Below are 26,423 nucleotides of genomic sequence, written 5' to 3' on the forward strand. Positions count from 1 at the left end.
TTATCTAAATGAATCGATATTGAATCAAGATCGGAATCAAATCACAAGAATTTAATTGAATTGAAATCATGAAATTTGTACATTTGAAATCAAACAATAATAAAAACAGTGGCCTACAGTCATTGTACCATGTTGAAACATGTTGTCACTAAAATGGCCTGGTTTCACAGACAGGGCGTAGATTAAACCAGGATTAGACTTTAGTCCAATTAGGATATTTAAGAAGTTTTTATAAATATTCCTTAGAGAAAAAAAAGGGGGAAAAAACACGTATGCATCTGACAAAACAATGGCACTGACATATTTTAAGATCAGTGCAAGTTGCTTTCAGTTAAAACAGCTCGAACATGCATTTTAGTCTGGGACTAGGCTTAAACCTTGTCTGTGAAACCGACCAGCTAAGTAGTTTATTCTCTACTGATAAACATTTTAAACCAGTCTAAGCTGGTTTTAGATGGTCATCCATTCTGGTCTGCTGACTTTTCAGCAGTTAGTATAGCCAAAGTAGCTGAAAACCTGCCTGACCAGGCTGTGAGACCAGCTAAAGCCAGCTTTGACTGGTTAGTAGGCTATTATCATCTAAGGAACCCCAAAATCTTCATTGTTACATTGTGCTTGACTAAACAAACATAAACATTAACCCTATAGGTCTAATCTAAAATGTTCACTATAAACACTTTTTTTTTTAAAAGGAAGCACACAACAGAAGGAATGACACAAAGTATTATTTTGATTGTGGTTTTAATTTATTCAAACATTCTAAGCAATCTGAATACTAATGCATACAAATTAGGCTATACACACAAACTGTACTATGCAATGTACAGATCTAAAACATGGTCTATATTCAGTAAAAAGCACAGTGGGTTAGACCGGAGCTACCTGTCACACAGTTGTCACAAGCTATATTATAATGTTTTAATTAGAGAAAATGGTTCTATCATAAAAAACCCACATGTGACGACATGCCCCACGGGTCAATGTGTGTTTAATGACCTGTATCTTTTTTCCTGGGTAATAAATTTTAAAAAAGTCCGACAGCTTTTTTGTAGGGAAAGGCTTTAAAATATGTATCTGCACAAACGTTAACTTTAAAAAATAAACGTACCATGAGAAATATTCACTGGAGTAAAAGTGGATTCAGTTTCTGCTTGTTTGTTGTTTTGTCTTCGCAAGATATTTCTTAAAGGAGTGGCAGTGTAAGAAACCCATAAAAGAGGTGGAGAAAGGGATCTGTATGTGTAGCACATTGTGAGATAACTGAGGTCTCATTATTGCTCTGTGCACTCAGCACTGTCAGACTCTGTGTAAGCTGATCTGGCTGGTGGGCAGTGGACAAGCTCAGAGAAACTATGTTAGCAATGTGCTCATTGTAAGGAAAGATTATCTGGCTTATAACTCCTAGAGAAGCAATTAGAACAATGTATTTCCAATACAGCAGGAAAATCCCAAGAGGACATTTTCTTTACACAAAACAGATCAATAAATAGAATAAATAACTGTATATTCCACCAGAATTCAGCATTTTCCACTTCAACAAATAGTTCCCTTTAAAAATGGACAATTTTTACATTTATGAAGTGATATATCATCATAAATAAAGACACTTTGCAATTCATTAACATATTTATCTCAAAATGTGGGTTCTGGACCCATTTAAATGTATAAGACCTTTAATAAATAACTTTTTGATTAATAAAAGTATCATGGCTATATGGCTATTTCATTAAAGTGTTATCCCTTCTAGTTAATGGCTTTTATAAAGTTAATAAAGTGCCTGCCAAGTAACAAAGCAGTAACTATATTCCAGAGAGGTAGCATGTGTTAATCTAATTATGGCAGTATTTGTATCTTACAGAGTTTGACACAGGTCAGGTAGGTAATTGCATTGAGTCACTGAGAACTTTAATCCAATTTGAGATATCTTCACTGAGACGTGAGGGTGAAGAGGAACAGCGGGACTACCACCTGCACAAATCAAAGACATAACAGGAGAACAGCATATATCAAACTGAATAACTGAATCCAACAAGTGATAGAACAAGACAAGAGAATAGAAATGTAACAGCTGTTTATTTCATTCAAACTGCATTTACTCTATTCATACACCCAGAGTAAGTCGAATTGTTTCCTGTTTCTAGGTGATTCGTGGTGCGGGTTGGGCTGTATTCTATTACTGTGTTAAGTCTTAATACACTATGTTAGGCTGGTATCTTGTATCTCTGGATAGAAGACATTAATTTTACAGAGTAATCTGATGCCAGAAAAAGAGCTTTGGCTGAATGCTGAGCAGTGCTAGCGCTGTAGTTCAGAATCATTAATTCTAAATTCTCCAGGGCAATATCTAACTATCTACAACATTTTTTTCTATTTAGACATAAACTTACCTATTTAGCAGTGAGTTCCTTCTTCATACAGGCTTTAAAGGATGTGAATCTCTCTTCACCCTTATATCCCTGAGTTTACAATGATAACATGGAGAGAAAATATTTCTCATCAACATATTGGTTTTATGTCATCATCAACATATATCACATATCAACATTATCTTTAAAAAAAAAAAAATTTGCTGGTCAATGAGTGAATTGGCAATACATGGCCACTAGATGTCAGCAAAATTGCACCAACAAGAAAACCAACTTTTCTTTTGTTGAAATACAAGGGAACAATATTGGATTTGAATATACAAAAGTTTGGGGTCAGTAAGATTTTTAATAATCATATGGTCACCAAGGCTGCAATTTTTGTTACACTTATGAAATATTGTTACACTTTAAAATAACTGTGTTCTATTTTAATATATTTTAAAATGTAACTTATTGATGTGTTGACAAAGCTGAATTTCTAGCATTATTACTCCAGTCTTCAGTGTCACATGACCCTTCAGAAATCATTCTATTTGCAGAAACATTGAAACATTTATTCAGAAAGCAATAGAAAGTTCAAAAGATTTTAACAATGCAAACATATTTACTGTCACTTTCGATTAATTTAACGCATCCTTGCCAAATAAAAGTATTATTTTTTATTTTTTTTATCTTACTGACCCCAAACTTTTGGATGGAAGTGTATAATACTAACAGTGAAACTAATAGCAACAGTACAGTGATAATGACTAATGTGAATTTGAAGCTAAAATTGTGCTTACATTTTACAGGAATATCTATCCTGTCACAAGCAAGGTGACTGACAGCTGATTTGCATAATAAAACAAAGTAAAAAAAACTGAGTTTCCGAGAATATTTACCCAAGAAGAGCCACGATGCAGCCGATCTTTCATTATCCCAATGAACTCCTTGTAGCTTAGATGGTCATCATGGTCCACATCAAAGATCTTGAAAATAGTGTTCACAAGGTGTCTTGACAGCTTCAGGCCAGTGGCCACATAGACCGCACGGGCAAATTCATCTGTGAGCCGAAAGCCAAACATCGTTAGCCACAGATTTGAGGAGTAACTGGATAAAATGAGCATGTTTACCTTGTCCAATTGGGCGATTTGCATAGTTGTACATTTGCATGGCAATGGCAAAATCCTCTAAGTTGTTGAGGAACTGAAAGAAGGACCTAAACTCTTCAAAAGTGATGCCCTAAAAGAAAAGATCAGTGTTAAATCAGTGACTTACAGATGAAATTGTCAATGTTCCTTTAAACAGAAAGCTTTGGGCAATAGAAAGAGATCATTAAGTCAGAGTCTTTATAATAGGATAGCACTTGTACAGCGAGCTAGTACATAAAATGATGAATTTCAAAAGATAGTCTCAGAATAACTCTCCCTAAACAAGGCAAAACTGCATTACGCCTCACTTTCTCAAAAACGAGGGCACCTTAAGTGTTTGTGGGAACTTGGAGAGCGATAACAGATCCCAAGAGCCAAGACAGAAAATAGCAAAGTCAAACAATCCCAGCGCACATCTCTCCTGCTCCCGCACCCGATATACACAACTGGAGCTGTCAACACCTTTAGATTGTTTTGTTAAAGGAGAGGTCGGGTAGCTTGTCGACTCTTCTAAAGAAGATTAACCTGATACTTGCATAGGTAAAAACAAAAGGGGATGTGTCCAAAATATCTCAGCGCTAGCAGATTACCCAAACAGCGGTCCTTTTGATTTCCACTCATCCATTTCCAGGCACTAGACCCACGTCTTTTACTGAAGCCGCTCTTGCAACCAACAACAACTGTTTTACAAATGACCTAATGAGTAATATGTGACGCTTAGGTGGTTTTACAAGTTAAGCCGTATTGCAATATCTCTTAACTTAAGAATAAGAACCACTTGTATATCAATGGCCATCCACCAACAGCCTCCTCGAGCAACTGAAAAGACTCTAACCTTATAATGTGAGGGTCAATGTGCAAAAAGGGAAACATCCTAAAGAAAAAAAGGCACTAACATCGTTCAGATTATAAATATCCTCCTCTCTCCGCGTCTGTGGTGGTATTTGTTTTGCAATGCAATGATTTGAATAGACTCATTTATAATGCATGAAAACATGATAAAGGAGTAGAAATATTAGAATACCTCCAATTGTGTTTCTGTGCTTCCCAAGCTAACAGGGAACGTTCTCAGAACTTTGGTTAACGTTCAACCAAGGTTCAAGGTGAACAAACATTCTTGCAGTAGCGTTAATAGAATGCTCGTTCAAAGTTATCTGGGCTTTTAATAACTTTCTCAAAACATTAGCACAAAAATGTTATTTGACAACTCTCGGAATCGTTTTTGCATGTTATTGAATGGTCTTGGTGGCCTAGATCTGCTACGCTGCTTCTGTTGATTATTGTTGCTGCTGCTGAAGAGCATGTATGGACTTGCTACTGCCAATAGATACACAGACACACTGCTGTGAGCATGTAATAAATGCTGCTGCTGCATGAATAGGCATGCATAAATCATATTGCAGATGTCGGCAGGTGGAGCTGGGGGAAGTGGAGGGTTTCAGAGTAAATCTAATAGCGTGTTGCAGGACCAGCTTACAGCAAACACTGAACCAGACTATTTGAATGTTGAGCAAGCAATCTCATTGGCTGCAGGATCAGCAGAGGCCAAACAGATTGTGTCATGCGGTAATGATGTGACTGCATGTAAAGGACCTATCAGCCTTTATACATTGTTCATGGAACAGTTTAGTTGGACGTTCACCTAACATTCTGTTTAAACATTACTAACTACTAGGGCTGTCAAACGATTAATCGCGATTAATCGCATCCAAAATAAAAGTTTGTGTTTACATAATATATGTGTGTGTATGGAGTATAATTATTTTCTATATATAAATACACACACATGCATATATATTTAAGAAAAATGTGTTATTTATATATAAAATATTTATATATAATATAAATTATATATAATATAAATATATATACACAGTATATACATGCAAATATTTCTTAAATATATACATGCATGTAAATAATATACACCGTACGCACACATATATTATGTAAAAACAAACTTTTATTTTGGATGCGATTAATCGCGATTAATCGTTTGACAGCCCTACTAACTACTTGAAAGTTCAGATGATGTTGATAAAATGATAACATTGAAAATTCCCTTGTTTTCCCTAACATTCACATAACCCCGCCAAAAATTGAACATTCAAAATAGTGGATGTTTTGAAGTGTGTGTGTGTGTGTGTGTGTGTGTGTGTGTGTGTGTGTGTGTGTGTGTGTGTGTGTGTGTGTGTGTGTGTGTGTGTGTGTGTGTGTGTGTCTAGAGCAAGTACTACCTTTTCATCGGGTATGCTTTGACGCACATTCTCAAGGTAGCCTGTAATGTTCTCCACTGTGGTGTAGCGCAGCAGGATACTAGCGAAGTCTTCCTCACTGATGGTGGTCATTCCCTTGGAAAAGCTCAGGAACTCAATCTCAAGGACTTCTGTCTGCAGGTTGTCCATGAATCTGCCGACAGAACGTGAGTGACACAGACACAGTGTTAAGAGGAGATGCCATCACTCGCTCAGTAGGACACTAGACAAAGCGACTGGACCATCCCAGCATGCTTTGATAAGAATACAGCATCCTTAGTGATTCATTTTAATTTCCCTTCAAGGGTCATGCATTATAACATTGCCCCATGTTCTTTGCTTTTTTATTTTTTCATACATATAACAGAAACTTGATTTAGGATCATGATACAGTTAAATCTTCACTTAAGACTAGAAGCCTTCAAGATCACGGTCATCAAATCTGTCTCTCACCTGTAGAAGTCATCAAAGGTAAGTTCACTTTTGCCCTTTCTTCCAAAGAAATGAACCAGCAGAGTTGTGTCGGTGACATTTTCTGCAGCGTGCTGTGAAAGCAAATTATGAAAACACATTATTCAGCTGTAAGAAACTGAACAAGAGAGCAAAATTTGTTTGAATAAGTGTACACTAAAATAGTGTGATGAGGAAGTGCAGCCATAAACATATAACAACATTTAAAAAAAACACAGACACAAACAAAAATAAATGTAAAATGTACATTTAATTGGCATTTAAATAATTGATTAAAAGCAAATGATTCATTTACATCAAATTTGATGCATGTATGTATGGTTTTATTATGCTTATATGCAACGCTGCCGCTCCTTTACTCATACAGATCACTTTATTGGACGAATTACAATTGTGGGGTAACGCAGTGCTGTTTTACTTGGTCAGAACAATCATATTAAAAATACATTTGAGTGTGTTGAAAGTTATGTTATAACGTTACTCTGTGCGTTCGCTCGGTGGCTGGTGTGAGACACTTGTGCACTGCGGTAAGCTACAATGAATATAATAAAAGCTGGATGACTTGTGCTGCTAAATGGCATGCAATTCATTTTTAAATATTGTATGGTGGAGAAAATGCTTTATAACTGTCACACTGACACATCATGAAGCAGCCGACATCATCCCATGCCACGCAAACAACAGGTTGCTCATGCAGAAATCTGCATACCAGATATACCTCAATGTACTTTTGCAGCAACGTATCTTTACAAAAACAAGAGGCATACTGTATCTGATGGTAGTTTTGAAACTTGTACTATCATAATATGCTAGATCTACATCTCAATATCCGAGCTTGGTAAATGACTCAAAAACAATGTCAAATCCATTTACTAAGCACCAACATCGAATAATAATCATTTTAATGAGATGCATGAATAAGGTCAAACATGATGTATTCTTGTATGGCTCAGTTACAATTATATAAATCTTAAGAACTTAAAAAAATATTAATATTTAACTGTAACAACATGAAGTGTACTGACATTAGTGAATCAAAATGACAATAAACAAAAAGAAAAAAACAACAACAAAACAAACAATGGGAAGAACCTCACATGGGATGGCGGACAGGGAATGGTCAAGGGAATTATGGGATTCGAACGAGAAAGCAAGTGAGCTCGAGGATACTTGTACCTCCATCAGATCTGAAAAGAGAACTATTCTTGCACCATGCCTTAGAACATCCCAGAAACTTCTGGGTTCAGACTGAGGCTGCTCTTTTTTAAGTACCTGCATATTAGAGGTGAAAATATTAAAGGCTTAACAATAATCGCCAAAAATTCAGACAATGCAGTGAAAGACTAATACACATGCAAAACCATCTGAAGTAATGCAACGCAATGTTAAGGAAATGTTAAGCAGCACAAAAAAAAAAAAAAAAATTCAACAGTGATAGTAATAAGAACCATTATTAATAATTGAGTTCCAAAAGTGATAATAATTGAGCAGCAAATCAGCATATTAGAATAATCTCTGTGAAACTGAAGACTGGAGTTATGATGCTGAAAATTCAGCAATGGAATAATTCAAATATATTAAAATAGAATACAGTTCCGTTAAATTGTAATAATTTTTCACAATATTCCTGTATTCACAATATTCAGAATAAAACTATATTTTAAATCAAATAAATGCAGCCTCATGAGCATAAGAGACTTCTTTCAAAAGCATTAAAAAATCATAATTATTCCAACGTGACATTGGTGCTTCAGTCATTTTATAGTGCATTCTGATAACTGTTTGATGAATGAATTGTGATCAGTATTTTTTTTTTTAAATCAGTACTATAGTTTATAGTGGTTAAAACTTTGACTGCACTGAGCTTAAAGGAGAACTCCGGTCAATTTTAACATTGAGCTCATTTTTTTGTACATTTGTGCTGTCAATACAGAGAACAACGACAAAAATCGGTGTTGCCTACACCGTGTTATCCTCTTTTTAAAATTTGCACCCTGTTGACTTCAATGGGGCAAGTTTTAAACCTGCTTTTAGCCTCTTAACATCCTTGATGTGTCATTACAAGTGCACAGGTCATGTGAGTGATTCCTTCGGAGTGAACGCGGGTCAATCTGACTGCAGTAGATGTGAAAGATATGAATAAAAGTGATATTTATTTAGCCAGCGCTCATACCTGTATTTACATCCTGTTTTCGGTCAAAGTCCATAGTAATCGATTGTCGAGTTCACGCGCATGATCATAGGTACTAAACCAATGTGCGTGAACTCGACAATCGATTACTATGGACTTTGACCGAAAACAGAATGTAAATACAGGTATGAGCGCTGGCTAAATAAATATCATTTTTATTCATATCTTTCACATCTACTGCAGTCAGATTCACCCGCCAAATGTACAAAAAAATGAGCTCAATGTTAAAATTGACCGGAGTTCTCCTTTAAAAAGCTCCACATCTCTCTTGTTTGGTGTGGAAACGATTTCAGCTGTAACTCTTTAGTGGCACAAAACTTCATGGTCAAGCCATCACAAGAAGTAACCCAAACCCAAATACCACTCTTCAAGAAACTGTAAAAATAAAACATGGGGGTCCAGGGATAGCTGCCATTCTTCAGGTGAGGGCCTTTTAATGTGATTCTGTGAGACCATTCCTTGGCAAAAAAAAAAAAAAGCTCCTGACAGTAGACAAGCAACATAAATCATCTGTCGTAGTCTCTGGATGATTTTTCTGCTCTCCTAGACAATAGAGCTGCATTTCAGACTGCGTCTGACTGAGCCCCATTAGCCCCATTGTCCCTCTTCTCTGGAGGTGAGCCATGCGTGAGGGTCACTCTGTTACGCCCTATCCAAACATTTCAGTATGTAAAATAATATTGCTCCCTGACTGTCTGAAAGAAGCCACTGAATGTGGATGTAACCCTTCTGGTTTTTGAGCACTATATAGGGTGTAGCTGCATAAACATCAGTGGTTAGGACGGACATGCACAGTTGTTGTTGACTATGACTGTACAAGTTCAATCAAGCACCAACCACATTAACCGCCATGCTAAGAACACACGTCGAAGTCATGCTCATAAGGATTATTCAGTATACAGTATACATACATTGCTGCTGGCAGATCCTTGATATCCATACAGTTCCACACTCTCACACAGCCAAGATTATGATAGCGTGCAAAACAGGATCAAATCAAATCAAATCAAATCACCATTCAGCATTTGTCATATTTCACTAGGGATTGTGAAAGACAATGAACTCTCCAAGCGTTTTCAAAACACAGTCTGTAACAATCAGCATTTCCCCAGCATGAGAGATAAGAGACTCATTGTTGTTTTGTACTATGCAGAAAAATATCCATGTACATTCGTTTGAATGAACATTATGCATGAATCATTCATCTAGCAATTTTAAATGCGATTAAAAACATGCAACAATTAAAGCTCAGAGAAAATAAAATCAATGGCTATTCATTCCAACATAGGTGTTCAAATATTACAGGAATAATTCATCTAAAATGTCTTCCATAAAACACAAAAGGAGAAATGTATAGTAAATAGATAGATAAATAGATAGAGCAGATCATTTATAACAATTTATTTCTATATTACTCATTATTAATTATAAGTGATTAAATATTAAATTAAAGCAAATGCAATAAAAGTGAGTGGTGGCAATGGTAATCAGAAATCTTGACATTTAATACACATCGGCCTGGTTTCACAAACAGGGTATAGATTAAGCCAGGATTAGACTTTAGTTCAATTAGGACTCTTTAAGATATATCAGTGCAAGTTGCTTTCAGTTATAACAGCTCAAACATGCATTTTAGTCTGGGACTAGGCTTAAGCCTTGCCTGTGAATCCGCGGGATGGACTGCTTTTACGGAGCACCATTCACTTTATTGTCTGGAAGAGAGCAGTGTGAACATTCTTCAAAACTTCTCCTTTGGTGTTACACAGATAAGAAAGAACTATGGGTTTGGTACAGAATTTTTATTTTTGGGTGAACTATTTCCTTAAATCACTTTCAAATAAACTGCACATCGCTTCAAGATATGACAAGTGCCAAGTGGCAACAGAATATGCTCATGCGACGGGCGAAATTGAAAAAAAGTCTGTTTTTCTTACCAGTTGAGATGAACTGTCAGGATCTCCTGCCCGCTCTTTTTTCTTCTCATTTTTCTTACGGAATATGTCCTCTAACTAAATGTAAAAAAGCAGAACTTTATCTTTACGCATGCTGACGTTCAAATGAATAAAAAACAACAACAAAAACAACCATACCACCATGAATTCTCTCCTATCCACCATTTTATTGCCATCTGCATCAAACATGTTGAAAGCTATTTTAAAACCTGCATGTGGCTCTAGAAGACAAAAGAAAGACATAATATGCGCGACATCAATACATCCTCGTGCGTCTATACTTTTTGTGCTGAACAAGCGTGGAGAATTACCTGAAGACAAACTTACTTGTCAAAATGCAAAGCAGAAACAGATACTCTGTGTAAGCGATGACACCTGAAAAACAGTACATAAACATTTCTTTTTAAGCTTGTGTTCCAGCATCCCAGAACCTGCCTTCAAAATATATTTTACTATCAAATGTCATTTTAAACTAGACGTCCTTTCTTCTTTTACATTGATAAGATCTAAGAGGATCCTGTTCTTTACTCTTGTTTGGTGTTCTCTTTGCACAAACAGAGACGTTAAAACGTAAAGTAACGAGGCTGGACACAAACCCAAACAAAATTAGACCAGGCCACTGGCTCCTGAGTTCCTCTCTGTTTATTTTCCTAGGTGTAAAACATTCTCAAGTGATCTGTAACTGATTGCAGATGCCTGATGTGGGTTTGTTTTCCTTTTTGAGGTCTGTTAGTCCTTTGTTGTGTGAGGAGAAGAAAGGAAGAGCAACTGTCAGGTCTCTGTCTAGGAGAGACTTAAGGAGAATTGTTCCTGCCACTGAAAGCATTCCCAAGCTTTTGTTTAAGGAGATGATAGTGACTTGGACACAGATAGTTCAGAAGGGCTTCTTTGAGTGCTGTGGGAAAAGGACTTTGGAATGTTTAAGGAAAAGGATAAAGAAAGGTGTGTGTAAAACATAATAGAGAAGATACATTTTCACAGGCCACCCTGATCCTTGATGTATTTGGTTGATTGATTCAACAACAGTTTATATTTGTATTTAACTAAGCCTGGGAATTTAATGTGTTCATTTAATATAATTAATTGTATAAATATATATATATATATATATATATATATATATATATATATATATATATATATATATATATATATATATATATATATATAATGAGCAGCAAATCGGGATATTAGAATGATTTCTGAAGGATCATGTGACTCTGAGGACTGGAGTAATGATGCTGAAAATTCAGCTTTGCATCACAGAAATATTACATTTTAAAATACATATTTAAATATATATTAAAATTATATATATATATTCAATTAAATGAACCCTTAGTGACCATAAGATAAAAAATAAAATAAAAATTCAAAATCCCCTACCTTTTTTTAAATGGTAGTAGGCCTACACATATATGGGGCTGTGAATTTATTATTATAATTGTTTACATAAAAATAAAATAATATAATATATTAATGGTATTCTTTATATTTTTTTGTTCTGTAATTATTTAAAAACTAAATTATATTACTTATTTTAATAGATACATTTTTTCGTATTATTTATATTTTAAAAATATATTTTTTTAACTTTAAATATAAAAAAATATGATTAACAAATGCATTTAATCATGAACCTCTAGTAAGTTGACTCGTAAGTCAATGCCATTGAGCAATTAACACATTAACACATTAATCGTTAAAAGATCAAGATCTCGGTTCAAACACCGATGCAATCTTATTCCTAAATGACAATGATCCGCATGTCTAATAAACCTATTCAGAACGATTCAGATCTGCGTCGGCACTGCCAAGACATGTATAGGTATTTCTGTTTCAAATATTCATATTATCACAGAAGTACTGGGATAAAAGTATATTGTTCGGATATAAACACTGATGTCAACGGAAGCGATCAAAATAGAGGAAATCACTTTTTGAAAGTAACATTGAGCTTCAGATAACGATTGTATGGATTACATCATTACGCCAGTAGGTGGCGACAGGTGACTGTTAAAAAATGTATTTGTCATTCAATCATTCATTCCAGAGATTCAGTCAAAAAACGCTGATTCTTCCAGTAATGAAAACAAGTCATTGAATCATTCATTCAACCCGATTTTTTTAAATTATACATTCAGATTAATTATAATTAATAACATTTTAAACAGACTGCAGGATTAAACATTTGATCAGAACCTCTAGTAAATTACATGTTATTTTTTTTAGTTGTCTGTTCAGAATCGTGGGAGAATCGTGACCTCTGTTTTAAAAAACAAAAAAATCGTGATTCACAATTTATCCAGAATCTTGCAGCTCTAGTCTATTTAGTGCTTTACTTATCTGCTACAACGTCTTTGGATTATCTTCATTCTGGGGCTTTACTCAGCAATTCAACATAATTCATGTGTGTGATTCATATCATGCAATTAATTCACTTATGTTTTTCAATTGATTGCCCTATGTACATTTACACCATGCAAAGCTGAGTCAAGACATCCGCTTGTGGCTGCTTGTGCATTTAGTCTTTTAGGATCTCAGGCAGGTTTCATTAGAGCCACACACCTTCAGTCTTGCAGAAAGAAATCCAGCCCAAGAGCTCAAACAGTTGTCAGAACACAAAGAATTCCACAGAAACAATTGATATAGAGTGTCAGTGATGGAGATGTAATCCAACGCCATTCTTAGAATTCATACTGTCCAGAGTGATACAGGGCTGCCACTAGGACAAGTCTCAACATTGCAAAGTTCAAACAGCTCTTTTCATTTTCTGAAGTAAGGCTTTGTTCACAGATCAAGCCTATCTTCTTTTTTTCTTTTTTTTACCTAAGTGCAGCTTTAACATTTAACAGCCGGATTAAAAGCCCAAACCCAGGCATTGGCACTCAAGGAAAGCAATGGAATATCATGCACTGTGTGGAGTGTTTTAGTGTTTTAAGTGTAAGAAAGAACACTACAAGGAAAGTATTGTTAGCATCTGGGAAAGCCCCACACATTAAAAGATATTTGTCTCATAAAATGTTATTTATTCCTGATGCAAATCTGAATTTTCAGCATCATTACTCTTGTCTTCAATGTCACATGATCCTTCAGAAATCATTCTAATATGCTGATTTGCAGCTCGAGAAAAATGTTGTATTATTATTAAAGTTAAAACAGTGCTGCTTTATATTTTGTACTTTTTTTCATGATTCTTTTGATGAATAGAAAATTCAAAAGAACAGCATTTATTTAAAATAGAAATGTTTTGTAACATTATAAATGTATTTACTGTCAGTTTTGCTCAATTTAATGCATCCTTGATGAATAAATATTTTTAGAACTCTTGCAATAGTATAAAATATGTCAAGTACTACAAGCAAACATTGCTTTGTCTTAAATCACGTCTAAAAAGTAAGACCTCAGGGCAATATGAAGCTGGATAATTTATGGATTAAGGTGAGTGCATGATTATTTTCGATTCAAAACAACATACCACATGTTATGCACTGGGTGTTATTTGTCACCTTCCTATCTGTGATTATCCCAGAGCAAAGTCACAGTAATGTCAGACTGATTGAGAGATAAGACCATTTACAGCTTGTGCACTCTCCTTCCGCATGAGAACAAGCTTCAGGATCCGGATTGTTTCATAACACCATGTATGTGGGTGGTCTAAGCATCTGCACACTCTAACAACTGTATCCTAATTGTACCTATAATCACAATATCTGTGATGTTTCGGCTTTATGCACATCATTCATAATCATTCATTAGCTCAGTATTTAGAATGCTAGCCACACAAGTGGCACTCTGAAAGTAGATCCTCTCAAAATCAAGTTGCCTGGAGGGATTTACTATAGTAAACAATGATCAAATGACAAAGCAAACAACACTGCATTATACAATACAAATTGATATACATAACATGATTATCAGGTCTCACCTCTTTCACGCTGGTTTCGGAACAGACGGGACGATCCTTTCCAAACTGGTGGCGTATCTGACAGAATCTTGTCTAGATCCTTTCAAAAAAGCGCATATACTGAGGATCATTCAGATTTTCAAAACTCAAAAGTAGATCAATATTCATCAAACAAAAGAAAAACATGATCAAACCTGTTTTGTGAGGGATCTCCAAAACCTCTTTTCTAAAATATAAAAAAGAGAGATTTATAAGAACAAGTGGTATTGTCAAAACTATTTCTAAATAAAAGCTGACAAAATGGGTCAAAAGCGTTACACTCTACTTTGTGTGCAAAAATTCTGTATGAATGACAAGTTCAAACACTGACAAAATACAGAAAATCTGTTGCTGTCTTTTTGTAGAGTAGGCCTGCGACGTTCAGGTTGAAAAGATACTGTTACAGTGAAGCATCACTCTGAAATGTTTTGACTGGTTGAATCTGCTTCACCTTTCTCAACAGTTTGACTATACCACATATGCCAGCAATGCATGACTTATTCTAAGGGGATAACATTTTATACTCCATTTTGTTTTTAATACAATTTAATGCATATAGAAATTAAAATGAAAATTCCTTTTAAAGGAAAGAAATCCAAACTTAGAAAAATCCAATAACTGTATGGTTTAAATATGAACTGTAGCTTCTGTTTATATAATGCACTGAAAATTTTACAGCCACAGCATAAAGCCATAAATACCACTATTCGTTCCGTCACGCATGCCATTAAAGATGGTGACGCAATGTTTGCCTGCCATATTAGAGTTCACATTTTATACCCGTCTGCACATTCCAGGAAGTCCAAGTTTCAGATAGCAGCAAACATGACTGGTTGAAACTCAACCCCCATACAAGTATAGCTGGGTCGTGAAAGTACAGCTACAGAGCATATCAACTCTACCATCTGGACCCATCTCAGCGCCATTCCCGTTTATTTGAGACGAAAACTTAATGTCTTCGGTTTAGCAGAGATCCACCGTATCTGACACGCACGTTTAAAAGTTGTCTGTCTAGCTGCTTTCAGATTTTGGTTACAGAAATAGGTCGTAAATGTGATGCTGGCGTAGAGAGATGACTATCTTCATGCCTGCATCGTTACTTGCTTGCTTTTAAGAAAGGTTATACCTTACTAAGGCAAAGATGTGTAATAAAATGGATAGTTCACCCAAAATTCTGTCGTTATTTTCTCATGCTCAAGTCATTCTGTAAGAAAAAATCCACAAAAGGAGAAATAAAAGAAGAAATTTCTTTTAATGAATCATTTGACATCTGTAAATGATTCATTCACAAATTTGTGGTTCATAGCCATCGCTACTTTTCTTTTATGATGCTTTTGCATTCTTTTGAAGCTTGAATGCTCCATTGAAGACAGGTAATCCTTAAACTAAGATTAAGTCAATAGGAGGACGTCCTTAGTCTACAGTTACACAATCATATGTTGAGTTCATATATTCTGCTAAAGAAGATGAACTGTTTGTGTAACTCACTCTTTGGTTCGCTCATAGTGACAGACTCAATGAAGTCGAGGGGTGTCATGTAAAGCTGTCCATCATACTCCATTGAGCTGAAGAGCCTGAACCTGTGCTCATGGGCTGACATAAACACCTCTTCATCTTCAGCAGATGCACTGGCCTATAATCAAACAAATACACGTAAATACAAGATAAGACAAGCGTGACATTGAAGAAAGTGTTACCCATCTTTTTCCTTTCCTCCCTGTTTTTAATATCACTACCGTTCCAGTACAAAAACATGGACACAAACATCCACAAGCAGATATATCACGGGCTAAGCTAGGACTGTGTTCTCACTCTACGGTGGCCGGCGGCCAGGCCCACTGGGCACTGTGCAAACACCCTGGGAATGTGTGCCCTGCTACTTATTACCCCCATCAAACGTCCACCCGGCTGCCAAGCTGCCGTGTCCAGTTACCTTAACCCTGGATTCCTGTGTCTCAATCCACAAGTCAAGGTTATGTCCAACCAAAGCAGATAAGGGTACAAGAGGGAACATTGCAGAGAGATTCACACAAGACCGATTCAATCCTGTATGGTTTAATGATCAATCTGATAACAGTCTGATAAATGCTTTTCAGCAACAGTCATACCAAGAATATGTGTTCCCCTTTTGCTTTGTTAAACATATAAAATAGACAAAAATAATAAATTAATTCAACTAATTGTGATTAATCTCATATATGTATAGCTCTTTTTTAAGGAAAGAAAAAAAATATGTGTGTAATGTGTGCAAAAAATATGGGAAAAGTCCTGTGCAAATATGTATATTACAAAGGACTTTGAACTTGTTTCCTTTTTCTAATTTTTATTTAATGTGTGCAAGTCATGCATTTGTGTGGATGACACTTGTAGCTGAATATAGTTTGTTTTTCATTGGTTGTTTTTCTGTCTAAAAGTTACTTTAATTATAGTAATTTTTGAAAAAAAAATCACATCAAGCACAACATGAATCTGTTGTGGTTTAGGAAACACTGATCTAATTCACTGTACAACAAATCTGGCTGAAGGACAAATGCAAAAAAGATTTTAACAGGAGAAAAGTTTGTTTGAATTTGCATGCCTAGTAAAATGATCCTTTCAAGAGCCTAAGTCAGTAGCCTACTAAGCATGCAAAACACATCCATAAAAATGTCCAATCGTAGGCTATCTATAAAGTTCCAATATTTCTGTTATAAGCAGTTTCATAGAATCATAGTGCATCATCACCTGACTAATGAACTGAGACACTGAATTCAGCACCTCTCTGGTGGAGAGCGACTGTTTTGATGACACATGAAATCCACCGATTTGAAATGTTTAGGAATAATAAAAACCGAGATTCTATAAAAAAATATACCATGTAAACACCACAAACGTAAACACTGCAAAATGTAGCAACTAAAATGTAGCTATAACCTACCTGCTCTTTTGCAGCCACTGCTGGGAGCGGAGAAATCAATGCGCGCAGACTCGCTGCGCGTCCCCGATCCGGACTCGAAATGTGCTGGTAGTAAACAACAGCGAATCCACCGAGAGTGATACACACCCCTGTCCCTACGTGTCTCAGAGCTGTTCTTTCCCTCAACGATTGTCGGCTGTTAAAATAAAGGTTTAACCCGTTTGTTAAGCTGGTGAACTTGTTTCGAAGAGCCAGAACCCGACGTACGGCGGCCATCATGACTGTGTCACCGGCGCGGGGAGAGGAGAGGAGAGGAGACTGCGCTCACTCATCGCGAGATGCGACCTCGCTACATCACATCGTGCAGAAACACATTAGCAGCTGTATTTGCAGTCATTTGTCCTTTCCATTCGGGTCATGGTTAGAATTCATAGTTAAAGCCCTCAGACCTCAAAATGTTATATTTTTAAATAGCGTTTTGAGAAGACGTCCATCAAAAAGTGGTTATTTATTTCATTTCATCGTCGCTTTTTCATTCTTAAAATTTGACCAGGTAACCAGTCCTATAGCTAAACTACTGTAAGAGTTGTAGATTTGATCTTCAGTTTCTATAATTAAGTGTTTTTTGTGCCCGTGTTTCTCAAACTTTGATAGGCAAATTCCCATATTTGTCTACAAAAAAAAAAAAAAAAAAAAAAAAAAAAAAAAAAAAATATATATATATATATATATATATATATATATATATATATATATATATATATATATATATATATATATATATTAATGTACAATCTACCTTTAAAAAACTGTAAATTGTAGAAACAAATTAATGTCAAGCCATATTAACGTGTTTTTAAAAAAAAACAATTATGGCCTTTCCCATCATTACACTATCCCAACGCACAAAAAAAGTTGCCTTAAATTTTAAGTACAATCAACTTGGATGTATAAGTCATTTCTACTTCAATTAAACTGACTTAAAAATTATATGAATCTTGTAAAACCTAGGCCTATTTAAAAAAGTCGAAAATTGTTTTACTTGTTTTGATGAGTTAAAGCAAAATTATTGATCATATAATTTTTTTTTACATTGCACCCACAAATTGATTATTTTTTTTATTAAAAATAGGAAACAAATAGGAAACATTAAAAATTCAAAAAGTAAATAAAATAGAAGCTTATATAGAAATACATAAAACGTGGGTTAACAAAAGATTAACAGACAGTGTTTGTACTTTCATAATGGTGTCAAAATGGCTGTTGACTTTCCACGGCATATGGGCCTATTTGTGGTATCAGAACAGAAGTAGCCTATAGATTATTTACAGCCTAATTATAATTTCACCCCGTAGCTCATTTTTGTAAAATGACCTACACCTCACAGCTACACACACACTGACATATATTGTTTTAATACTGAGCTAATGATATTTAACCTAAAACAAAATCGTGACAAGTGCTGCTTTCCTCCTGCTTGTGAGATAGCCTACATTCGTTACCCACAATCAATGTATGCAAAACCTGGCCCTCACGAACACAGGCATAAACGAAAACACAGACAACTGTGATTGTGCGCAAAAACTCAAGGCTGGACCAACCCGATGTCCCGCCCACAGAAGCCCGAGCTCTGCACCTGCCCCGCGCGCGTAGCAGCCACTCACTGCGCAAAGCACTTCCCACAACAACACATACCTGCTGCCTCAATACCTGCTGCACATTTATTCATGTCAGAAAGCACCACCGGCCACCATGTGGACGAGGCATGAGAGCAGAAATTAAAGGACTTGTCTGAAGTCAGTTATTTGCAGTTACTGTTTCTTCCCCACTGGATATGTCTGTATAATCCACTGGAGTCAAGTGATATTCCATATGCGCTCAGCATGGATCCACTACAAATGACGTGCTCGCATGGATATTATTCGTCGTAACGAATAGCTTTGGACGATTGCTTCACCGTATTCATCTAGATCAAGTTTCCCTGAGCGCTCTTGCTGGATTGGAGGTTTGTAACTGCAGCTATGGGAGAGATCGGGACGTTTTTACAGAGCCTGGAGGGTTTCGGACAGGTCGGATCACAGTTCTTTCTGCCACCTCTAGGAGAAAACCTCGGGCTGTTGAATGATCACTTAGTTCCAGCAGAGAGACTGTCACGGAGCACCTCCGCAGATTTAACGCACTTGAAAGGGATCCTGCGGAGAAGACAGTTGTACTGCAGGACTGGATTTCACCTTGAAATACTCCCGGATGGCAGTGTGCAGGGCACGAGAAAGGACCACAGTCGTTTTGGTAATTTCCCTCTCCGTTTCCAGCTTGTTAGATTTGTTTAAACAGAAACTCAATCACAGTATGAACTCAATAGCACTATGACAGTACACTTTTTATAGTTCTTATTGAACTTAAATAGAACATAGAACTTGAATATCTATGTTCTGGTCTCTGTTAAAGAACCCAAACAATATCTTGAATATGAAGAACCTAAAGTGTAATAAAAAAAAAATATATATATATATATATTTTTTATTAGTAAATAACACTTCACAGCAAAAAGAAATGTATTATTATTAATGCAGTAATATATATATATATATATATATATATATATATATATATATATTTACTTTATAATAACTATATAATAGTCTTTGAAGTATAGAGATGAATAATGCTTTGCAGTTCAACTTTTTCACAATATGTGATGATGGTTTAGACTTCAAAGAACATCTCCTGAACAATTGATTTATTCTTCTCCAGGTATTTTGGAATTCATAAGCCTTGCAGTTGGATTAATAAGCATCCGTGGAGTGGACAGTGGTCTCTACCTCGGGATGAACGACAAGGGAGAACTTTATGGCTCTGTAAGCAGACTTTTACCCAGTTTTGACTTTTTCAGATCTTGTCTTACCACCGAGAATGATCCTTCACGATTGTTGTTCTTATTAAAGCCCAGTAGATGTCACATATGTTTCATCATATTGACCACCTCTCTTTCTCTCCATTATGAGTTTTGAGGAAACTGCATGAATTAGTTCACCAACATGTTTTTTTGTTTCTTAGGAGAAACTCACAGCAGAATGTGTCTTCCGTGAGCAGTTTGAGGAGAACTGGTACAACACATACTCTTCTAATCTCTACAAGCACGGGGAGAGAGGAGCACGGTATTTCGTGGCCCTCAACAAGGACGGCACGCCACGCGACGGGACAAAATCAAGGAGGCATCAAAAGTTCACTCACTTTCTTCCAAGACCGGTGGACCCTGAAAAAGTTCCAGAACTGTACAAAGAGGTGCTTGGACACAGTTGAGACCATCGGGTGAGAGAAATGCCCAGTTTCTTCTCTACGTGAGGAGGAGATGATAATGTTTGGCCACAGCATCCAAACATGAGATCTGCTCTGGAAATGCACTGGCCAGTACTGATGGTGAAGACAACAGTCTCGAAAGACTCCCAAAGTGTGAAAGTCAAGCTGCATTTGGTTTCTTTGTTGCTGACGAGTAGCATAACCATGAAAACCAAATCTGAGGGTTTTGGAGGTTTTAAACATGGTGCTGCTTTGCTCTGGAAATATTCAATATGGGTTAAGAAGGACTTGAAGGAACAATGCTTACGTGATGCTCAGAGATGACAGAACTGGGACAGTAGAGAGCCATCTCACACGATGTTATTTATACAGTTCTCGATTCACATATTTATTGTATGTATTTATTTATTTGGAAATATAAATATATATATTTTTACATCTAAAAGTAGATTTTTTTTATATTATACCAAACAGTAGAAGGTGCTTTGAAATAGTGGCAAAGCTGTTCTTTTTCATATGACGGAAACTGTAAGTTACTTATTATCACTGCTATGCTATTACGGAGGGCGAGAAAGTGATTTACTATTACAAATGTATGAAGAACGCCATGAGACTCTGTGATTTTATTAGATTTGTTTCAAGCACGATTTCCCAAGATGGCATGCTGCACAGTACATTTTACAGGCCATTAAATCAAGTATTATCAACAACAAAAAAGCTAGTTGTTTGATATAGCTCAATTCTGAAATGATTATTTTCTGGGAAACATTAAAGATCCTTTCTAACTGTCATGGTTATCATAGATTCTGAAACTATGAATTAATGTGACAGCTGTCTTAAATGTATAGTCCTTCACCCCTCAAAAAAAAAAAAATTCTGTCATCATACTCACATTAATGTCGTTCCAAAATGGTATAAATGTCTTTCTTCTGTGGAACATAAAAAATATATATTTTCAAGAAAGTCTGTGTTTTTTGCCCATACAATGGAAGTCAGGGGTCAACAATATAGTTTGGTTATTAACATTCTTCAAAATACTTTCTTTTATGTTCTGCATAAAAAATAAATCACACAGCTTTGGAACGACAAGTAAATGATGACGATTTTTATTTTTGGCTGAACTATCCCTTTAAGTTGCTGTTCAGCCTAGACCCAGGGTTGTCCTGCACTCATCAGCATCAAAGTTCTTTTGCGAGACCTTCTCAAGTAACAGCTACACAATGACTGAATCTGAGTGAAATAAAAACTGACCTTTTCTTTTGGGTCAAACCCAAAGTTAGAGTAATCTCTGCTGATGCTATTCATGATGCCTATAAACACACGAGGCAAAGCTATAAAGAGAAAGTCTGTAAGAATGAGGAAAATTGGTCACAAATAGAAAAACACTTATAAAATGCTATTTTAATTCACCATATATATAAACCACACAAGGTTTCGTGTTTTCTTTGACAGATAGTACCTGCATTTTCACAGGAATCCAAGCAAAACGCTCTGGGGAAAATGATATGAGATTTAGACACCACGGGCTAAACCTTCCTGAATGTTGTTTAACGGCTGATTGAGACATTTCCACAACAATGACTAAAGAGGCACATCTATACACAGTTTCTAAACGGATGAGAGGACATTTTATGTTGAAGCATGAAGATACGGTCTGTGATCTCAGTATCTCTGTGATGGTGAGCCAGGGTCTGTCTTAGGAGGGGAGTGTACTTGCAACATTTTACAATGTGGGATTTTCCCCATCTTAAATCTATTGAGTGACTGTTAACAACAGATATATGAGAGTGGAGCTTGAGTCTGAGTATATGATCACTCCGTGAAGATAAACAACTGTGTAATTAAATCACAAGTGCTCTGATTTCTATCATCATATATAGTTTGATTCATTTTGTAAAACATTTGTATGGTTTAACAAATAAAAAGTCAATGTTTCCCCAAGTTTCATGTAATCATTTTGTTTGTTTTGTGCAAATGTCACCATAGCTATTAGGTCACCGCTTTAATGTGAGAGAGTTCGTGTCACGAAATACTCCCTGGCACACGAAGAACCAATGTATTTTTCCATCTGTCTGAGCTGAAATAGATGCCTCTGTCTGTCCTTCTAGCAGGTGGTCTGAAGCACTTTACAGGCAACACTTAAATCCTTCATCCATGCCCTCTCTCAGCCCTGCCTCATGCACTTAATGGATGCACCCTTATTTTCATCACCTCAGACTGGCCTCAAAGAGCACTCAAAGAAACCCTATCAGATAGGTGTGTGTGTGTGAGAGAGAGAGTAAGAGAGAGAGACAGGTGTGTAAGTGAGGGATCTGTCTCTGTAGCCCAATCAGACATTGCAGGTGTTCCCACAGCACTTGTCAGCATGTCCTGGGTCTCTGATCTTCAAGGCCCTGTGTTTGTCAGCTGCGAATATGGGGCGGGAGTTCACACAACCCTGTAGAAATACAGCTTTGTAGTCCCGTGTGGATTACAATAGTGCATAATTCATATCTTTACAGACTGGGGGAAGTAGCAAAGTCTCACCTGGTGTTTTAAGTTGTAGTCTCAGGGCAGATTTGTGTTTGCACAAGGGTGGTGTCTGACAATATCCTCAGCAACTGTTTATCTTGAGCTCTTTTGCATAAATGCAATGGACAACGCTAAACGATCAGTCAAGATAAGTCAAGTCACCTTTATTTATTATAGTGCTTTAGATATAGCAGCTTTACAGTGATAAAAGGAATATGATGCATTTTGGCTGTCAGTTCAGATCAGATGAATTATATTGTACCGTTCAAAAGTTTGGAATAATTATGCACCGCAAGGCTGCATTTATTTGACCAAAAATACAGTAAAAACAGTAATATTCTGAAATACTATTACAATTTAAAAGAACAGTTTTCTATTTTAATATAATTTAAAATGTAATGTATTCCTTTAATGGCAAAGCTGCATTTCAGCATCATTACTCCAGTCTTCAGTGTCACATGATCCTTCAGAAATCATTCTAATATGATGATTTGATGATCAAGAAACATTTCTCATTATCAACATTAAAATAGGGCTGTCAAACGATTAATCGCGATTAATCGCATCCAAAATAAAAGTTTGTTTTTACATAATATATGTGTGTGTACGGTGTATAATTATTTTCTATATATAAATACACACACATGCATGTATATATTTAAGAAATATTTGCATGTATATACTGTGTATATATATTTATATTATATATCATTTATATTATATATAAATATTTTATATATAAATAACACATTTTCTTAAATATATATATGCATGTGTGTGTATTTATATATAGAAAATAATTATACTCCGTACACAGACATAAATTATGTAAACACAAACTTTTATTTTGGATGCGATTAATCGCGATTAATCGTTTGACAGCCCTACATTAAAATAAAAGTTTTGCTGCTTAATACTTTTGTGAGTAAGATTTAAAAAATACTTAATACTTTTATTCTTCAATAAATTGATCAAAAGTGACAGTAAAGACATTTATACTGTTACAAACGATTTCTTTTTCAAATAAATGCTGTTGTTTGAACTTTCTATTCATCAAATAATCTGTAAACGTATCATGATCTCTAAAAATTTTCAACACTGATAACCATTATTAATAATGGAGCACCAATAATAATCAATAATAATAAATCCAATGTTATTTTGACATTTGGAATCTTAAAGGGACAGTTTACCAGAAAAATCCTGTCACTCTGTCTTTCCAAACCTGTATGACTTTCTTTCTTTTGGTGAATTATTTAATACAATGAGAGTGAATGATTACAGGGACTGTTAAAACGGTATATAAAAAAAAGTTTCATAAAAGTGGTCCATGTGATTCTAGCTCTCCTTGATGTATTCACAAGATTTCATGAGGAAAAAAAAAAGTTATTTTCAATTAAAATTAAATTTAAATGAAATTACAGAATTAAAACTATTCCTTTAATATGATTTGAGATAAAGTAATATTTTAATATGTCAGACCCTGAAAATAATAACAAATAAAACTATAAAAGGAAGAAATAACACTGAATCACCTATATCTTCCTGAGGATTTTTCAGAGTAACACATTGTAGGTGTAGAGGAGTTAATAATATCCTTTCACACCTTTCTGGCACGTCATCTTGCTTCATTTTTTGGTGTATGTCTTACCACTCTGCAAGTAGGCAATGAATGTGATGTTTTTATATTGACTTTTGACTTTCAAGCTGTCAACTATAGTTAAACTGTTGTTCTGGTGTTTGCATTACTATGGAGACATCAGGAACGACTTGCACGATCCAACTAGTAGTTACGCATTTTAAAGCTCTTTTAAACACCTCTTATAACGTTGCACGTCTTTTTCTATCATGTATTTAGGAATGAGCAATGTATAAACAGGTCTTTAACAAACAGATAAACAATATGGCTATTTGAGAGCGTGAAAATGATCAGATTGTATTTTAACACCAATGAGCAAAATAGCTCAGATCAGTTTCAAGAATATTATCATGACAGTATTTTCACTCATCTCAAAAAATTGTCATTTTGAGCATCTCTGCAGTCATGCGAGACCTCTGGCAGTAGACTTCACATCTTCTGAAGGCTCTTCCCCACCCCCAGACTTTTTTACGGAGACCTTCTCACATCTGCTGAGCAAACTTTTCCAATTCTCCCAAGGGGCCCAGATCTGGCCCTCTCCTTGGCCCATGTGTCCACATTATAAAGCCACAAATTAGCTCTTGACATTTGGCCACCATAATTGCTCCTCAAAAGCATGAGGCATCAATTAGGCTCCCAGCAGTGTGACAGCTTATCCCTATAGGACATGTCTGATCTGAGGACAGAAGCTGCTCGCAGCCTGACTGGTCTGGACAAAGACACCCAGATCCATGTTCATATAAGCAAACTGCTGCACTGAGAAGGATCACATGATATTCACTGACTTAAAATTTTTTAGTGGGCGTTTCTCACCTTAATACGATAAACCAGCCAGTGAACAGTTAATAAAATAATCACGTTCTATCATTTATTCATGTGCTATACAAATATGTATTAATTTCCACATGAAGAAGGACTCTTTTGGGGTGTTGAAATGGCATCATAGATGTCTTTGATTCTCCACAGCAGGCTTTTCCCACAAAGCTCCCTTAACCTAAAGGTCAAAACAAAGGTCAATTGGTTAATTTCCACACTTTCCACCCAAAACATTCTTAAAGCACTCCGAGTAATTCAATCAGCAGCTAGAACATGCAATAACATCCTTGAGTGAAATAGAAAATCATTAGTGTTTGTTTTACATGCTAAGACTAAAATGACAAACCTGAGTCACTATTTGAGGAGGTCACTGAAAAATTAGAGATGACTAAAATCTGACTCTAGTTTAGATTTATTGGTGAAAGCTTGTAAAGACGGTGTTGCAGAGTTTGAAAAGCCCACGAAAGGCATGTGCACTGTACACTCAATGCTAGCAAGTAAAAGTGGAAATGTGCATTGTTGGACATAAGTGAGGCGTAAAATTGCTAACCCATTTGTCATTGTGCTCCTTGATGTAGAGGTCAATCAATGGATTCTTTCATGACAAGCCTGCAGAATTGAATGTTTTTCCACGGCCTCACCCCTTCACACCTGGACTGCCAGGTAAAATAACAAAACAAGAAGAGTGCAAAATAAAAGAGGGTTTAGCAGAGGACTGCCTTGTAGGCCAAGGAAAACTGATAGGTGAGAGGAATTTGTCATGCATCTAGGTACCTCTGTTCAGTTTGCAATGAATAGAGTGCATGGCAGAGGAAACCTTTGTGATTTTGTCACAAAATCTTTTCATACCTTTTCCAGTATGTACTGTTAGCATGCACACATTATACTATGCCTACAACATAAATGCTTTAGCCTTAAACCCCAAGGGTAATTTTCAAGAATTACTTGTA

General features: G+C 35.9%; 2 protein-coding genes across 5 annotated transcripts; one reads left to right on the forward strand and one right to left on the reverse strand.

The window, feature by feature from the left end:
- Positions 1–31: 31 nt before the first annotated feature.
- micu3b (mitochondrial calcium uptake family, member 3b) lies at positions 32–17,560 on the reverse strand. 4 transcript variants are annotated; one of them, XM_079892732.1, is made up of 15 exons: positions 17,229–17,560; positions 15,800–15,944; positions 14,467–14,498; positions 14,294–14,372; positions 10,693–10,740; positions 10,504–10,586; positions 10,348–10,422; positions 9,325–9,366; positions 7,399–7,494; positions 6,205–6,296; positions 5,734–5,905; positions 3,479–3,587; positions 3,248–3,408; positions 2,388–2,456; positions 731–1,968 (listed from the first exon to the last, which is right to left on the reverse strand). In XM_079892732.1, exons 1-14 carry the CDS (start codon positions 17,484–17,486, stop codon positions 2,388–2,390), a joined length of 1,461 nt encoding a protein of 486 aa, XP_079748858.1. In that variant the 5' UTR covers positions 17,487–17,560; the 3' UTR covers positions 731–1,968. The 4 variants fall into 4 exon arrangements, with proteins under 4 accessions (XP_079748860.1, XP_079748858.1, XP_079748859.1 ...); XM_079892734.1 differs by lacking the exon at positions 7,399–7,494 and having other exon boundaries at positions 32–1,968; positions 17,229–17,505; XM_079892733.1 differs by lacking the exon at positions 9,325–9,366.
- An 877-nt stretch (positions 17,561–18,437) lies between these two features.
- fgf20b (fibroblast growth factor 20b) lies at positions 18,438–21,274 on the forward strand. Its single transcript, XM_079891796.1, has 3 exons — positions 18,438–19,496; positions 19,962–20,065; positions 20,265–21,274. The coding sequence occupies exons 1-3, from the start codon at positions 19,229–19,231 to the stop codon at positions 20,508–20,510; spliced, it is 618 nt and encodes a 205-aa protein (XP_079747922.1). The 5' UTR covers positions 18,438–19,228; the 3' UTR covers positions 20,511–21,274.
- Positions 21,275–26,423: the final 5,149 nt, after the last annotated feature.

Source organism: Squalius cephalus (assembly GCF_949319135.1).
Source record: "Squalius cephalus genome assembly, chromosome: 14".
Lineage (NCBI taxonomy): Eukaryota > Metazoa > Chordata > Actinopteri > Cypriniformes > Leuciscidae > Squalius > Squalius cephalus.

Coding starts and splice junctions, on each gene's coding strand:
- micu3b (XM_079892732.1), bottom strand. CDS start 17,486: ATGATGGCCGCCGTACGTCGGGTTCTGGCTCTTCGAAACAAGTTCACC. Junction 10,587..10,692: donor TCTGCTTTGCATTTTGACAA/GTAAGTTTGTCT, acceptor TTTGTCTTCTAG/AGCCACATGCAGGTTTTAAA. Junction 6,297..7,398: donor TCTTTTCAGATCTGATGGAG/GTACAAGTATCC, acceptor TTGCTTTCACAG/CACGCTGCAGAAAATGTCAC.
- fgf20b (XM_079891796.1), top strand. CDS start 19,229: ATGGGAGAGATCGGGACGTTTTTACAGAGCCTGGAGGGTTTCGGACAG. Junction 19,497..19,961: donor AAAGGACCACAGTCGTTTTG/GTAATTTCCCTC, acceptor ATTCTTCTCCAG/GTATTTTGGAATTCATAAGC. Junction 20,066..20,264: donor AGGGAGAACTTTATGGCTCT/GTAAGCAGACTT, acceptor TTTGTTTCTTAG/GAGAAACTCACAGCAGAATG.